At 43.7% G+C, this 14,623-nt stretch overlaps 1 protein-coding gene across 3 annotated transcripts in view; it reads left to right on the top strand.

The window, feature by feature from the left end:
* map4k2 (mitogen-activated protein kinase kinase kinase kinase 2) overlaps nt 1-14,623 on the top strand; it is a 45,230-nt gene that overhangs the window by 8,026 nt on the left and 22,581 nt on the right. For all 3 annotated transcript variants that reach the window (XM_086290918.1, XM_086290919.1, XM_086290917.1), the window contains exons 2-13: nt 7,195-7,252; nt 8,187-8,277; nt 8,594-8,658; nt 9,345-9,400; nt 10,285-10,332; nt 10,422-10,464; nt 10,558-10,630; nt 11,430-11,561; nt 11,684-11,746; nt 11,854-11,935; nt 13,301-13,417; nt 14,504-14,582. In XM_086290918.1, coding sequence (XP_086147044.1) covers nt 7,195-7,252; nt 8,187-8,277; nt 8,594-8,658; nt 9,345-9,400; nt 10,285-10,332; nt 10,422-10,464; nt 10,558-10,630; nt 11,430-11,561; nt 11,684-11,746; nt 11,854-11,935; nt 13,301-13,417; nt 14,504-14,582 — 907 coding nt within the window. The remainder of the gene's footprint in view (nt 1-7,194; nt 7,253-8,186; nt 8,278-8,593; nt 8,659-9,344; nt 9,401-10,284; nt 10,333-10,421; nt 10,465-10,557; nt 10,631-11,429; nt 11,562-11,683; nt 11,747-11,853; nt 11,936-13,300; nt 13,418-14,503; nt 14,583-14,623) is intronic.

Genomic DNA, 14,623 nt, shown 5'->3' with positions numbered 1-14,623 from the left:
TCATACACAGTACGATATGCAGTGAAATGCTTGGACAACTGCTCGTGACCTAAAGAAAACAAAAAAGGAAAAGGCTATGAATAAGATAAGATAGGCCAGTACGTGTGTGTGGGTCCAACTGGTTCTTAAAACAGTTTGCTGTGTATACCTGCAAACACAATATTCGCAGGCGTGACCAGCGTCCAGTAGATTTGAAAAAGTGGCGGGGAACTAGAGGCATGAGGAACATGAAGGCCTAGTTACCACCAGAAGGTAGCTGAAAAACTGGAGGAGAGCAGTTTGAAGATTCCCTCTGCTGATTAGCCGCCAACAGATTTCAGGTGAGACCTTGAGACAGGAAAACGCAGGCTCCAGATGGAAAATTCCCAGACACTCAATCGGACCATGACAGACAGAGCTGGGCACCAAGGGTCTGGAACAGTTTACCACTCCGGCTAAGTTTAAGCGACTCTGTGGAGTCTTTTAAAAGACACTTTTCTGTTTAATCAGATCTGCTGACATTCATGTGTTGTTGATGAGCTTGGAAAGAAAAGCGTCTGGACTTCTTTAAGTTTCCTGAAGAGTTCACCTCTCATCCAAGAAGCGTCTTCAGTTCTAAGAGCGACTGGTGGAGAGTCCCAGATTTAGGCCCTTTGGGAGTGTCCCCAAGAGGGTCGTGGACCCCCTATTGATCCTCTACCTAATCACATGAGCCAAGGTGTGTAAGCGGGTGTGGCTTGTGTGACCTACGAACTATGATGACCTGGATGACTGAGAACCTTCACAGACGTTTTGTTATTGATGTTTTTTAATTTTATTTTCATGTATTTTAGTTTATTCTGCTTTAACGTGGTTCTCTGTTGATATTGTATGTCAGACAGACACAGGCTGACCAGCTGGCACTAAATCCCGTCATAAATGCTACATGCACCTGACAAACCGAACTGTTTTCACTCCCATCCAACTGAAAACAAACGTATGTTGACTACTTTGGCATTTTGGGTGTGAGATAGCCATCACCAGTCCTCTGGGAGACAATGAGCTCTTACTGTGATACATGAGTCCGCAGCCTGTGTTGTCCATACGTTGCAGTTTAATGTAACCCTTTCTGATGTAATCAAACTATCCTGAGTTTTAGACGTCTCCTCTCTGTAGAGTGTGGGTGCAGTTTAAATAAAGGTCTCTGGGTGTATATTTGTGGATAGTCCGTGTTTCCTTCTAGATCGTAGCTCTGACGCTCACCAATCCTCACCTGTTGCTTGAACAGCGTCAGGACTGTGGGTGGACTGTGAGGAGATTTCATGTCTTGACTTCAGTGGCATCTTTCCATCCTGTGGCCAGCTTGTTATTGAGTAGCTCATTACTGGTAATGATAGCCTGGATTCTATCCCTACAGTTCAGATGGGTTTTCAGCACCTTCTGGAGGTTTTGGCTGAATCCTGAATCCTCATGGTTTCCGTTAGTCTGTGGAATACCCAGGTACTTGTAGCTGTCCTGGATGTATGCTATCATGCCTTCTAGCCGCTCCACCTCACTTTCCCACCATTTGGCCACATTTATACAGTCTGAATATGTCAGATCCAGTGGGGGCAGTGCATCAGCTTGGTATACTCTGCACTTGATGGTGACATGTGGAATTGCCCTGCAGTTCACGCCTCCAGTGTTTCCTTCCACAGTCTCACTGAGTTCCTAATGTATGTTATTAGTGTTGTACAGTGCCAAGCACATCCATGTGTGGGGCATTGATCTGCATTAACTGACAACTGTTGTTGTGATTTGTCGATGTATAAATAAATTGAAAGTTGAGGCTTTGTTGTAGTCCAGGTGCTGCTCAGGTTAGTCAGTCTGCTCTTGGTGTACTGCTCTCTCAACCCAGAGTGGATGCTTTGGTGCTCTGGTGTTATTTTTAATGCCTTTCTGAGCTGTGCTTATGTGTTGACTCATGTGCTAACTCAAAGTACACTTTTTCCATTTCTCTGTGTGTGTGTGTGTGTGTGTGTGTGTGTCTTCACTAAGGTTGTGATACTTTGTGCCTGCAAACATCACAAAGTGGGACCTTTGCATAGTCACGGAGCAGAAGAAGAACAGTATTGAAGGTTTTGCACCAAGTAATCCAAAATACAGAGTAATGCATCACATAAATAATAACATTGACATATTTTTTTGCAATAGATGTGTAAAAATAAAATAAAATAAAAAAGTTAATATGTGACTACCACCACCTGGGACCTCAGTAGTTTCCTAACCATGACCGCTTTTGATAGTTTGGCTTCTGTTGGCCCCGTGTTAAATAACGCGGGACCATTGATCTTTGTTGTGCACAACACAATATGTCTGGTCTGGTGTACAGAGCAGCTTTATGCCAGCTGAATGCATCTCACCCAGGCTGTCAAAACCACAAAACTGCTTTCTGCCACAGCGTTGGTACGCATGTGACGCATATGACGCTACTGTATTTCTGGTGCTCTGTGGGTTGACACTACATGTACATCTCCTTCTCAAGTTAATCTCTCATTGACACTTTTTTCACTTGAGAACGAGGTGCATCTGTTGAAGAGTGCCCATAGTTTGGCACATCATGTAGGACAGTAAGGGTCACAAGAGCAGAGGTGTGAGTCTTCTGTGAAATACTGCCCGACTTTGACAAATGGGCAGAGAGAGGAGAAAAGTGGACTTGTGGTCCTGCAGAGATATTTGTAGTCTGCAGGCAGATGAGGGACTGCCCGTCTGGTGCAGAGAGCTATGTGGTCAAAGGGAGGCAGTGCAAAATATATGTGGTACAGCTTGTCTGTGGGCCACTTATGCTTGTGCTGTTGTTGGTTTTAGAAAAACAAAGTTCTAACATACAAGTTCCCTTCCTTATTCTCACCTATTCTAGTTCATGCATTTATTACTTCCAGGCTGGACTACTGTAATTCATTATTATCAGGATGTCCAAAAAACTCACTGAAAAGCCTTCAGCTAATCCAAAATGCTGCAGCAAGAGTCCTGACAGGGACTAGAAAGAGAGAGCAGATTTCTCCTGTTTTGGCTTCCCTTCATTGGCTTCCTGTTAAATCCAGAATTCAAAATCCTGCTCCTCACATACAAGGTCTTAAATAATCAGGCCCCATCTTATCTTAATGACCTTGTAGTACCATATCACCCTATTAGAGCACTTCGCTCTCACTCTGCAGGCCTACTTGTTGTTCCTAGAGTATTTAAAAGTAGAATGGGAGGCAGAGCCTTCAGTTTTCAGGCCCCTCTTCTGTGGAACCAGCTTCCAGTTTGGATTCAGGAGACAGACACTATCTCTACTTTCAAGATTAGGCTTCAAACTTTCCTTTTTGCTAAAGCATATAGTTAGGGCTGGACCAGGTGACCCTGAATCCTCCCTTAATTATGCTGCAATAGACATAGGCTGCTGGGGATTCCCATGATGCACTGGGTGATTCTTCTTCACTCACTATGTATTAACAGACCTCTCTGCATTGAATCATATCTGTTATTAACCTCTGTCTCTCTTCCACAGCATGTCTTTTATCCTGTCTTCCTTCTCTCACCCCAACCGGTCGCAGCAGATGGCCGCCCCTCCCTGAGCCTGGTTCTGCCGGAGGTTTCTTCCTGTTAAAAGGGAGTTTTTCCTTCCCACTGTCGCCAAAGTGCTTGCTCATAGGGGGTCATATGATTGTTGGGTTTTTCTCTGTATCTATTATTGTACGATCTACCTTACAATATATATCTCGTAGTACCATATCACTCCAATAGATCTGTTATTTAAAAGTAGAATGGGAGGCAGAGCCTTCAGTTTTCAGGCCCCTCTTCTGTGGAACCAGCTTCCAGTTTGGATTTCCCAAACAGACACCTCGTCTGGTGTTTGGAGCAGCTTGACACCGGCTGTGAGAATCCACCTCAGGCTTTCAAAACCACAACATGTTCAATATTGGGCTTAAAATGTTTGTTTTTTATAAAGCATATAGTGAGAGCTGGATCAGGTAACCCTGAATCCTCCCTTAGATTCACTGTAATAGATGTAGGCTCCTGTGTTTTGTCCTCACCCACCTTTTTACTAATTATGTGTTTATACCCCACGGTGCATTTAATCATTAGTTATTATTAATCTCTTGCTTGGTTGTGCTGAAAGTTTCTTTCTGTTAAAATCTGTTAAATTGTTATGTTGGTTAAGTGTAATTATAACATAGTAGGAGCATCAGCGTCGGCTGCACTTCCTCTGCTAGAGGACCGAGAGCTTGAGGGTCCTGAGGACTGTGTGGACAGAGATCTGGGATGATGTTTCTGGGATCGGCTGGAGGCACTCGCTCAGCTTGGGGGTCTTTGCCCCGAGTGCTCTGATTACCACAGGGACCATTGTTGTCTTCACCCTCCACATCTTCTTGAATTTCTCTCTCAGGCCTTGATATTTCTCGAGGTTCTCGTGTTCTTTCTTCATCACTCAGTAAAGCTACATCTATCACTACAGCCATCCTCTTTCAGTCAGCTTATTCCAGCTATTGGGAGGATTTCTTGATATCTGCTGGATGGTGGATAGATGGCGCCGGTGTGTGTGGCTTACCTGCTCTGTTTGTGATTGCTTTATTGACATCTGTTTTCTTAAAAAATGTCTCCATTGTCCTGGTTTATGACTTCATCAGCATCAGAGCCACTGTTGAAGAGCGACTGGTCCCAGGATGTCAGGAGTATTGTATCCCACCTGTCTGTAGAGCGCACCAATCCTCCTTCACCAAGGCCCACCTTGCCTTCCTCCCAGGAAGAAATGCCACAGGAGACGGGGAAACGGAGCAGTGTGTTTAAAAACTGCATGGCTGCGTCTCCGATAACTGATCCCCACGTTCTTCTGAACAAACTTTCCCTGGACCTCGGGTTGTCTCTTGGCGATCCCTGGAACTGACTCACCGATGGACCACACCTGTGCTTCTGCATCTTACTGTCCAGCTCTCATGGCATCTATCGCCCCATCTTCACAGAGGTGGAGTCTTTGGTGCACATATCTCAACTGCCATGCAGCACGTTCAGTTGCTTCAGCTTTTTTCTCCTTATTCACGGAGTGTTTGTTTGAATAGTTTTCTCTCAAACGTGGATTGAGAGAAGTTTTGTTCTCCAATGAACAAAAGTGAAACTTTTCCTGAGGAGCAGCAACTACACACAGCGCGCTTTGTTTAATAAAGCAATTTGATTCTGATCACCAGATTCTTTATCCCATCAATCGTGCGTCCCAGCCAGACATCAACCCTGTTTTTGACAGGCTGGGTCTGGTTAATGCTAGGTCACTAGCAAATAAAACCTTTATTCTAAACGACTTCTTCACCTCTCCACACCTGGATTTTCTTCTGGTGACTGAAACTTGGGCCTGTTCTCTGAACTTGTCCTTCCAGACTGTAACTAGCTCAACTCTCAAAACACATCAAAACACATAAAGAACATTTATTAAAATCCATCCAAAAACATTCATATATTTAAAACATTTATACTGTGTTAAACCTTCGTTATTCCCAAAGGTTGATTCTGTTCATCTCAGTGGGAGAAACGTTTCGTCATCCAGGTGACTTCAGTCTCAGCTGACTGCAGGTTTCCCCGAAATCTTATCAACAGCACATTTGCATAATGACTGAAACTGGAGAACAATGGCTGGCTGTGATGTCAGTTCCTTCCTTGTCATGACCATTAATCAACAACCACAGATTAATGGCCATGAGTCCCATTCACAGAGAGTTGGGGAATGGCTGCCATCACAGCATGTAAGATGGTGACAGATGTACCCTTAGGCCCCCTCCTCGATTCAGAGATGGTCTTTCCCTTTTCACGTAAATGGGCTCCTTGACTCCGCCCTCAAACCAGCGTTCCTCCCTGTCCTGGATGTTACATCCTCATGATTGAGAGAGTGTCACTGGCCTGTAGGTGTAAATAGACTGCAGAGTCCTGGCCTGACGAGGTGGCTCTGCTGTGTGTGGATGTAAATGTTTCTCCCACTGAAAACTTTCAGATGACCAGAATCAACCTTTTGGGATGAGTGAGCATGACATTACAACCCCCATTATTGTTTTCATTAATTATACTATAAATTTGCTTTGTGCATACATGATTCTTGTTTATGTTAGGTGTGTTAGGGACACCAGACCGACCTCTCCTTTCAACTTGGACCAAACGGCCTCATTGTCCCTAACCCAAAGTGTTTCCCAACACATTTAATAAAAAGGATTTTAAGTGATACTAAGGTCAGCCACATCCAAGCTGCCATTCACTTTGCTTTTGGACACCTTTTTGTTACGTCACGGTTTGTCCCACAAATCAGTTCAACACATAATTCATTAAGAATCATCATGACTTTGTGCTGTAGTGGAAACAAAGTAGCAAGAAATAATCATCTTGGTATAATATGGGTACTGACAATTGTTACTCATGCTTTGTCATTTGGATTTAAAATGTTCCCATTTCAGAACTACTGCTTTGTTTTCACATTCCTTGTTGAACCAGTTTAAAAGGCAACAGCTTTCCCACTAAACTGAACCATTCTAATAACACTATCGGGCATCCCATATTCCTTCATCACTGCCCACATTTAGGAATGTGAAACAGTCTTCTTGCTGCTGAATGAAGCAGTTAACCACTTGACAAGATGTACTCTGGATATTTTTCCATCTCTGCCGAAGCCACTGAAGGATGTGTTTGACTCTGTGTGTATGAGTGTGCTGTCTGTTATTGCAGCGTCCAGATTGGTCCAAGTTTGTGTTACAAACATACACACTCACTCTGTAAAACGTATAAAGTCTTGTCTTACTTCAGTTTTCTGTAAGCTACTTTCTGCTTTTTGGCCAAATAGGCCGGGCAGGCGATCGTGGCTCACGAGTTGGGAGTTCGCCTTGTAATCGGAAGGTTGCTGGTTCAAGCCCCGTCTCCGACAGTCTCGGTCGTTGTGTCCTTGGGCAAGACACTTCACCTGCTCCCTACTGGTGGTGGTCAGAGGGCCCGGTGGCGTTAGTGTCCGGCAGCCTCGCCTCTTGTCAGTGCGCCCCAGGGTGGCTGTGGCTACACTGTAGCTTACCGTCACTAGTGTGTGAATGTGTGGATGACTGGATGTGTAAAGCGCTTTGGGGTCCTTAGGGACTAGTAAAGCGCTATACAAACACAGGCCACTGTGCTTCTTTTGGGTGCAGTTACCTGCGTATCCTTTTATCTTATATGTTATTTATTATAAAGACTATTTTGCTTTCCTTTCAGGCTCGAAACATCAGGACGTCTGAACTGGCAGCTATCAAGATTGTCAAGCTCGACTCAGGTGTGTTAAAAGCCCAAACACAGCACAGGAAGTGCACAGTAAGGTGTCCATTCAACGTCCATAGTTCCCAGTATTGGTCAGTTTCAGTGAAACTTGCAAATAATATTACTCAGGGTCACATCAGCTGTTTTACAGTTTACAGCACAGCAACAACAGGATTAAGCAATCAAGCAATGGCTTATTATATTGCTTTGTCACACATGTTGCTAACTGTGATGTTATTGCTCTGATCACAGAGGCGTGGCTGGGCCCTCCTATCACCACTATGCTATTATCAGTAATATTCATTTCTTTATTATAGATGAAGTGTGAGTGAGAGTGGGGTCATGTTTACAATCCAATCAAATTCTTTTACATCCAGGTCAACTTCAGGATTTATGGGTGAAAAATTGACGAAAGGCCTGATAACTACGATTATTAGAAGTCTGCTGTGTTCATATAGAAAGTACTAAAGAGTCAAAGTGGTAATGCTGTATGGAGCTTTGTGTAAGTGTTTGTTACTGCCATCTTTGCTTTCATGGACTTCTTTTTAAAGGAAGGTGTTTTGCACTACAAAGATTTTCTTCTGGATTTGTCCCGTATATATTGTCCAGTATATGGGTTATACTGGAATGATATAAGGAACGGATTGAGTCCTTTTCTAGCTTAGAAATGAAAAAAAGTGAACCTATCCTTGAATAACTAATAGTGCCATTTGAGTAGTTGTAAAAAACAGACCTGATTTCACTGTATCCAACACAGCTGATAACACTGAGCACCACGTGGGTGTGCAGTATTTTTTTCCACTAAAAGAATTTCCCAGATTCACTACATCCCTTGCTCCATGGAGAAGCTACCAGTCCTCCCAGTTGTCTAGCTATGTTTTGCTGTTCTGTAACTGTGTGAAGTTAGCTGTCATGAGTCAGTAAACCCTCGCTGTGCTGTCTGTGCTCAGGTGATGACATCACCCCCATCCAGCAGGAGATTACCATGATGAAGGAGTGCAAGCACAAAAACATCGTGGCCTACTTTGGGAGCTACCACAGGTGCTGGGTGTTTTCTGATGTGTGGAATTCCTCAGATTGTTGGTGGACTGAAATATGTGGAATTTGACTTTTATCTTGCACGCGCTGAATTCCTCTCCCACTCCTTCAACTGCTTAGTTACATTGTTGGCCCACCAGCTCATGCATGATACTGTGTGCTTGTGGGAGTAAATGCATTGACTTCATTATATTAAGGCCTGTCTGCTTCCTTCTTAAACGCAGTACTTGTTTTTAACCAATGCCTGCACAGCTGTTCAGCCACAGAGAGCAGCACGCATGTCAGACATGTCAAATAAAAGCTGAGTGTCTCTCTTTAGAAACACCAAGCTGTGGATCTGCATGGAGTACTGCGGTGGAGGCTCCCTGCAGGATATCTACCATGGTAAAAACACACACATCTAAAATTCATGTCAGAACACGACGCATCTACTGTCCTCGATCGGCTGAATTCACAGCATGTGATTAAATTAGTGTCGTCCGCTCTTAGTAATGAGGGCCTGTGATTGACTGGGTGAATCTCTGAATGTACCTCACGTGGATTGGATACGGGAAAGGATTGTCATTAAGGGAAATGTAATTAAATAATTATCAGTCATAGATTCTAGTTTGTCCTTCTGTGAACCAACTAATATGTATTAAAATAAAAACAAAGACTGCTAGCCTAACATATAAGTGGTGAACTACTCAAAGAGAGAGGAATAAGAGGAAATGTTTCCTTCTCAGGACCAGGAATTATTTTTAGGCACTGCAAAGCAAGAAACAACTAAAAAGCTAAAATCACAAACTAAAGCTATATGTTGCATTTCTTTCTGTCGTTACACTTTCCAAATGAGCCAATAAGGATGAATACGACCATAGTGGAGCTGTTTAAACATAACTATATGAGTACTGTTTCCACCCGATGAGTCTGAGTGAGGCAGCTGAAGCATTTCCCAGCATGTCCAACTGTAACTACCACTTTAACGCTCAGTCATTTGAATAGTTGGTATAAAGCAGATGTGGAAGTAGGCACAATGATCCACTCTTACTCTCATGTCTCACAGCTGTTAATCAGACTCTTTTCCACAGTGACGGGTCCACTGAAGGAGAAGCAGATAGCATTTGTGTGCAGGGAAACTCTCCAGGTAAGGCTTTTCAGTCCAGGAAGCTTGTTACTGTTGCACTGCAAAGTCTTTACAGACACCCTGCTGACACAATGAGTCATGTGTTTTTTCCCAACTTCAGAGCAGCTCCAGTCGTGCCAGACCACTAAGTGCATTGTAGATGTTCTGAAACTGCCTCTGCAGTAGAACATGATAAATGGTCTGGTCCTGATATAGCTCTTTTCTTTCTAACGAAGTGCTACAAGTCCCTTTCACCTATATACAGTTGTACTCACACTGCAGTTCCTTTTATTCCTTTAATTCCTTTTAAACAATCACACACACATGCTCACCGCAATAAATGCGTAGGATGCGGTTCAGTGTCTTTACCAGGGGCGGGTGGATACGCAGGTGGGAGGAGCTGCCAACATTCTGGTGGTGCTGGAAAACCCACCTGACCTCTTGAGCCACAGCAGCCATACGGCACACTGTGTTTTCATAGACCGTGACCTTCTGCCCACTCAAAGCTTTGTTGGATGATCAGCTTTGCAGACTGACAGCAAAAAACACCAGAAAAAGTGCTTCCAAAACTTTCACCAGTGCTGTACACGATCAGTGAGTCTGCATTCAAAGCACGTAAAGGTTACAAAAATCAAACTAAGGAAACATAGAGATATTGTTCCTGATTCATGCAAGACTAGATGAAGATGGGACAGCATGCTCTCCTACTGCCTGGGTGGAGTGCTGTGCAGTGGGTCATTAACACCGCCCAAATCATTGGCTGCCCTCTGCCACCCCTGGAGACTGTTAGTCAGTCAGTTCAGCTGTATGTTTTCTCTCTCTTCCCAGTTCAGTGTTGTAAACCATGACTTAAGCAGTAATTAAATACATTCTCACAGTAATCGGCTGATTTCCATCTTTTCCAGGGCCTGTATCACTTGCACGAAACTGGCAAAATGCACAGGGACATAAAGGTACAGCTGTTTAGTTGTTACTGTTTAATAGTGACGCTCAGACTGTGGATCATCCTGTGAACAAGCTTGGATCTTTATTGTCTTTGCAGGGAGCCAATATCCTTTTGACCGAGCGTGGAGATGTGAAACTGGGTCAGTGTGATTTGCAGTACTTATGCAGGCTTAGGTAAGCACGATGTTGGATTTTAGCTGCACTGTGACCCTGCGTCTCTCCTCTGTGTCCAGCTGATTTTGGAATCGCAGCAGAGATCAGTGCCTCTGTGGCCAAGAGGAAGTCATTTATTGGAACTCCTTACTGGTAAGATGAATACATCACCACTAACCCTAACCTTACCAAACCCTGAGCAAACAGTGTCTGTCTGTCGATGGTGACACAGACCTCTCTGTTTTTCTACAGTGCTGCTATCACTGTGAGCTTGGTATGCTGCCAGCGCTCTTTGTCTTTATGCTCAGCTGTAGGTTCATCTATTGTGCTTTTGTGTCACAGTATCAGTTAAGTGTTCTGCTTTCACTTTAGCTGAATTCGTGTCTGTTTTATAGCCTCGGTTCAATATATCAGCCTGTTTAAGGTTAGGGTTTTTAACCTCATACGTTATCAGAATTAACCAGACAAATCGATCCGCCTCATAAGAGCGGGCTTGCATCAGCAGCCGCAGAATGGAGGTCAGTCCCGTGTGTGTGCTGGGATGAGCTTTCCTGTGCTCGTACTTTCATGGCATGTCTATGTCTGTCAGTCTATGAGTTGCCGACTAACCCTCAGAAAGCATCTACTAAACCAAAGTCTATGAAAGAAAATGTGCAAAGGACAGATTTGTTTTAGTTCGATTTACAATAAAGTGATAAAAAAACACACGACCTGTCTTTCTCCATATAGGTAAACATATTTATCTTTAGGTGAAGCACTGCTACAGTTATTGCAACGATACCTGATCACTTCAAGGATCAAGTTTCTAACAAAGCCACAGACCGCTCGCAGTCAGCTGCCATCTTCAAATATTGATGTTTCACAGATTTGTCATTGAAAGTTAATATGAGTGGTTGACTCCTGGACACACCTGTTTGCGAATCAGGCCCACTAACTCTTCCTCTCTGAGCAGGATGGCTCCAGAGGTGGCTGCGGTGGAGAAGAAGGGTGGCTATAACCACCTGTGTGATATCTGGGCCGTCGGCATCACTGCCATCGAGCTGGCAGAGCTGCAGCCGCCCATGTTTGACCTGCACCCAATGAGGTGAGTCAGCATAAACAATGGGGACTGGACAAACAGTTGGAGACAGACAGACTTGGCAGACTCTGGGTGATTGCTGCTTGGACATTTTCCAGTCCAGTGACGTCTCTCACACTGTTTTTCAGAGCGCTGATGCTGATGTCCAAGAGCAGCTTCCAGCCTCCAAAACTTAAGGACAAAGCCAAGTGGTAAATGTGCTGCTGATGGTCTGAAATTCAAGTGCATAAGCACCTGTGATCTGATCAGTATCTTCCTCACTGCTGATACATGTATCTTTGTCTTCCTCTGTCTGCAGGTCTGCTGGCTTCCATAGCTTTGTGAAGATGTCTCTCATTAAAAGCACTCGTAAGCGGCCCTCAGCTGAGACACTGCTGCAGGTTAGTTTGTCACTAAACAAGGAAAAACGAACCAACCGTCCGTCTTCACACTGGCACTGTTGTGTGTACAGTAGCTGTAAGCACATCTTTCTCTTCTGTTTGTAACATTAGCACAAAGGGAGGTGGTTGGCCGAGGCTGGCTGTTACGAGAGCGACTGGAAATGATTGCATTGCATTTGTACAGTTTATACTGGGAGCTATTCAGTAAAATTTCACATGCTGATGAACATGTGATATTACACAAAATCTAAATGTCACATTTTGCTACAAATATTACAGAGCTGTCAAATCAGCAGATATCAAATGATGTACGATCAAAAACATCTGAGCCCTCAGTGCGTGGGTCGCTTGCTCTGCTGGTGGAGATATAGTTCTGTCCATCTCCATCCAGTTAAGGGCTGTGGGGAATGGGAGGTGGGGTGCACCCAGGACAGGAAGGAAGCTGGAGTACCCAGACACAGAAAGGCCACCAGCTGATCTGAGCCCAGGACCTTCTTGCTGTATGGCCACAGTACCCCAAAATTACATTTATAGCTAATTGGGTTTGGGTTTTTTTTTTCTATGTGGCATGTTTTGCAATGAGACTGGCTGCTATCAGCTGTTATCAAAGTACTTTTTACAACATTCACCTGCAAACATGCTCATACCGTTTGTGTTATGCCTTTAATTTCTTTCATACACAGTCGCATACGTCCTGCTTTTTGATTGGACCTCATAGTCAGTTTAGAAATAATACAGAAGTGGACAGATTTATGAAAATGTCATTTTTTAAATGTATCTCCCAAGTGCTGTTAAACAGAGTAAGAGCTTTAATACCGCATTTCTAAAAATCTAGTTACATTGTTACATTATTTGCATGTTTGCATTTGTTACATTGTTACATTATTTGCATGTTTGCATTTGTTACATTGTTACATTATTTGCATGTTTGCATTTGTTACATTGTTACATTATTTGCATTTTTGCATTTGTTACATTGTTACATTATTTGCACACAGAAACATAATGTCTTAGTCTTTTATTTTCCATGTCCTCCATGTGTTTCTCAGCGAGCTGAGCAATCTTAAGTATTTGTAACAATTAACAGTGTCAATGTCACAGCCATGAAGGGTTCGAATATGGACTCTAGAGCTTCAGGCTTCTTCAGGCAAGAGATTTCTGAAATGTCGAAAGTCGACTGCAGGTTTGCAGTGGTCAAAGAGCAGAGCCAGTGTTATGTAAAATGTTGCTCTCTTTCACTTGTTGCTGCGCATCAGACATAAGAAACTTTATTTTCTTTGTACTGTAAGACAAAAACAAAGCGAAAGAGAGACCTGAGATTAGCGCCATCATTTCCCGTTTAAGGTGTGTGCCTTCTTTCTTTAGCATCCGTTTGTGACACAGCTGTTGACCCGTAACTTGATCATTGAGCTGCTGGACATGGCCAACAACCCCGAGCTCCACACTCCCCACACAAACACCATGGATGACATTGAGCTGGAGGTCAGTTCTCACAGCGTAGCTAAACTCATTGGATAAGGACATTTGATTTTGTACACTGTGGATTTGAAACCAAACAATTAAGATGTTATCAACGTGCAGCTTCATTCGAGTAGTGTGTTACCTGTTTAGGGTTAGTGTCTTTTCTAAACATGGTGTTCCATTTCAGACGCTTAAAAGTGATTGAACACTTGTGTTTCCACTATTTCACAAGGAGTTAAACGGACTAAATATCTGGAGCTTTCAACATGGATCATTTGGGTTCTTTTTCTCTGGAAATCAACAATCTGGTACTTTGGTAAAAGGAAACCTACACTCTGCAAGAACACTATCGATGAGGTCGTCTTAATATTGTTTTCAAGAGAAGCCTTCACAAATGGAAATACAGAGTTTACAACAAGGTGCAATCCACTGGTTACACTCGGGAACATGAAGGCCATATTAGACTTTGACTGAAAACACCTTTGGAGCATGTCCAGTCTGGAAAGATGAACTTGTACCAGAACAACGAGAAGACAAAAGTATAGAGAAGGAGATCGGTTGCATGCATGGCTGCCAGTGAAGCCAGGTCAGTAGAGTTTATTGATGATGTGACTGCTGGATGAATTCAGGAGTGCACAGGGCGATAACCTCACGCTGCAAAACTAACCAGACAGAGCTTCACTGTGCACATAACAGCGAGCAAACTGCTAAACCCAAGAATTCTCAATTTCCAATGGTCAAGTCAGTCACCTGATATCAGCCCCACAGAGCGTGCTTGTCAGTGACTGAAAACAAAACTGCACGTAGAGAGTGACCAGCAAACCAGCTGCAGTGGGACGTGGCTGCAGTAAAGGCCTGACAGAGCACTGAAGGGAGGAAACCTGCATTTAGTCTAAAGTTCATCCAAGAACATCCAAACAGTCACTGTGAGCCTCTGAAGATGGGGACTGAAAATCTGCACTTTAATCACATCTTGATTGTTTGATTCCAAATCCACTGTGATGATGTACAGAGGTGAACTTACAGAAATGCTCTTCCTTCGGAAAAGCTGGGATTGACTTGTTTCCGCAGTGATTTGTGTCTGTACGGTTTTTGCTGTCTTGACAGGTTGGGGTAATGGCTCCTGACAAGATTCAGTCAGCAGGGAAACACCTGCCTGTGGAAAGGACACCGTCTGAACAACAATGTGAGTCCCGCCCCTTCCACACACACGGCACACAGTGGGTG

Source organism: Aulonocara sp. 'chitande type north' Nkhata Bay, linkage group LG5, assembly GCF_057382095.1.
Source record: "Aulonocara sp. 'chitande type north' Nkhata Bay isolate Kocher_YH1m ecotype deep benthic linkage group LG5, A_spYH_male_GT1.1, whole genome shotgun sequence".
NCBI lineage: Eukaryota > Metazoa > Chordata > Actinopteri > Cichliformes > Cichlidae > Aulonocara > Aulonocara sp. 'chitande type north' Nkhata Bay.
This window is presented reverse-complemented; position numbering and strand designations above follow the sequence as displayed.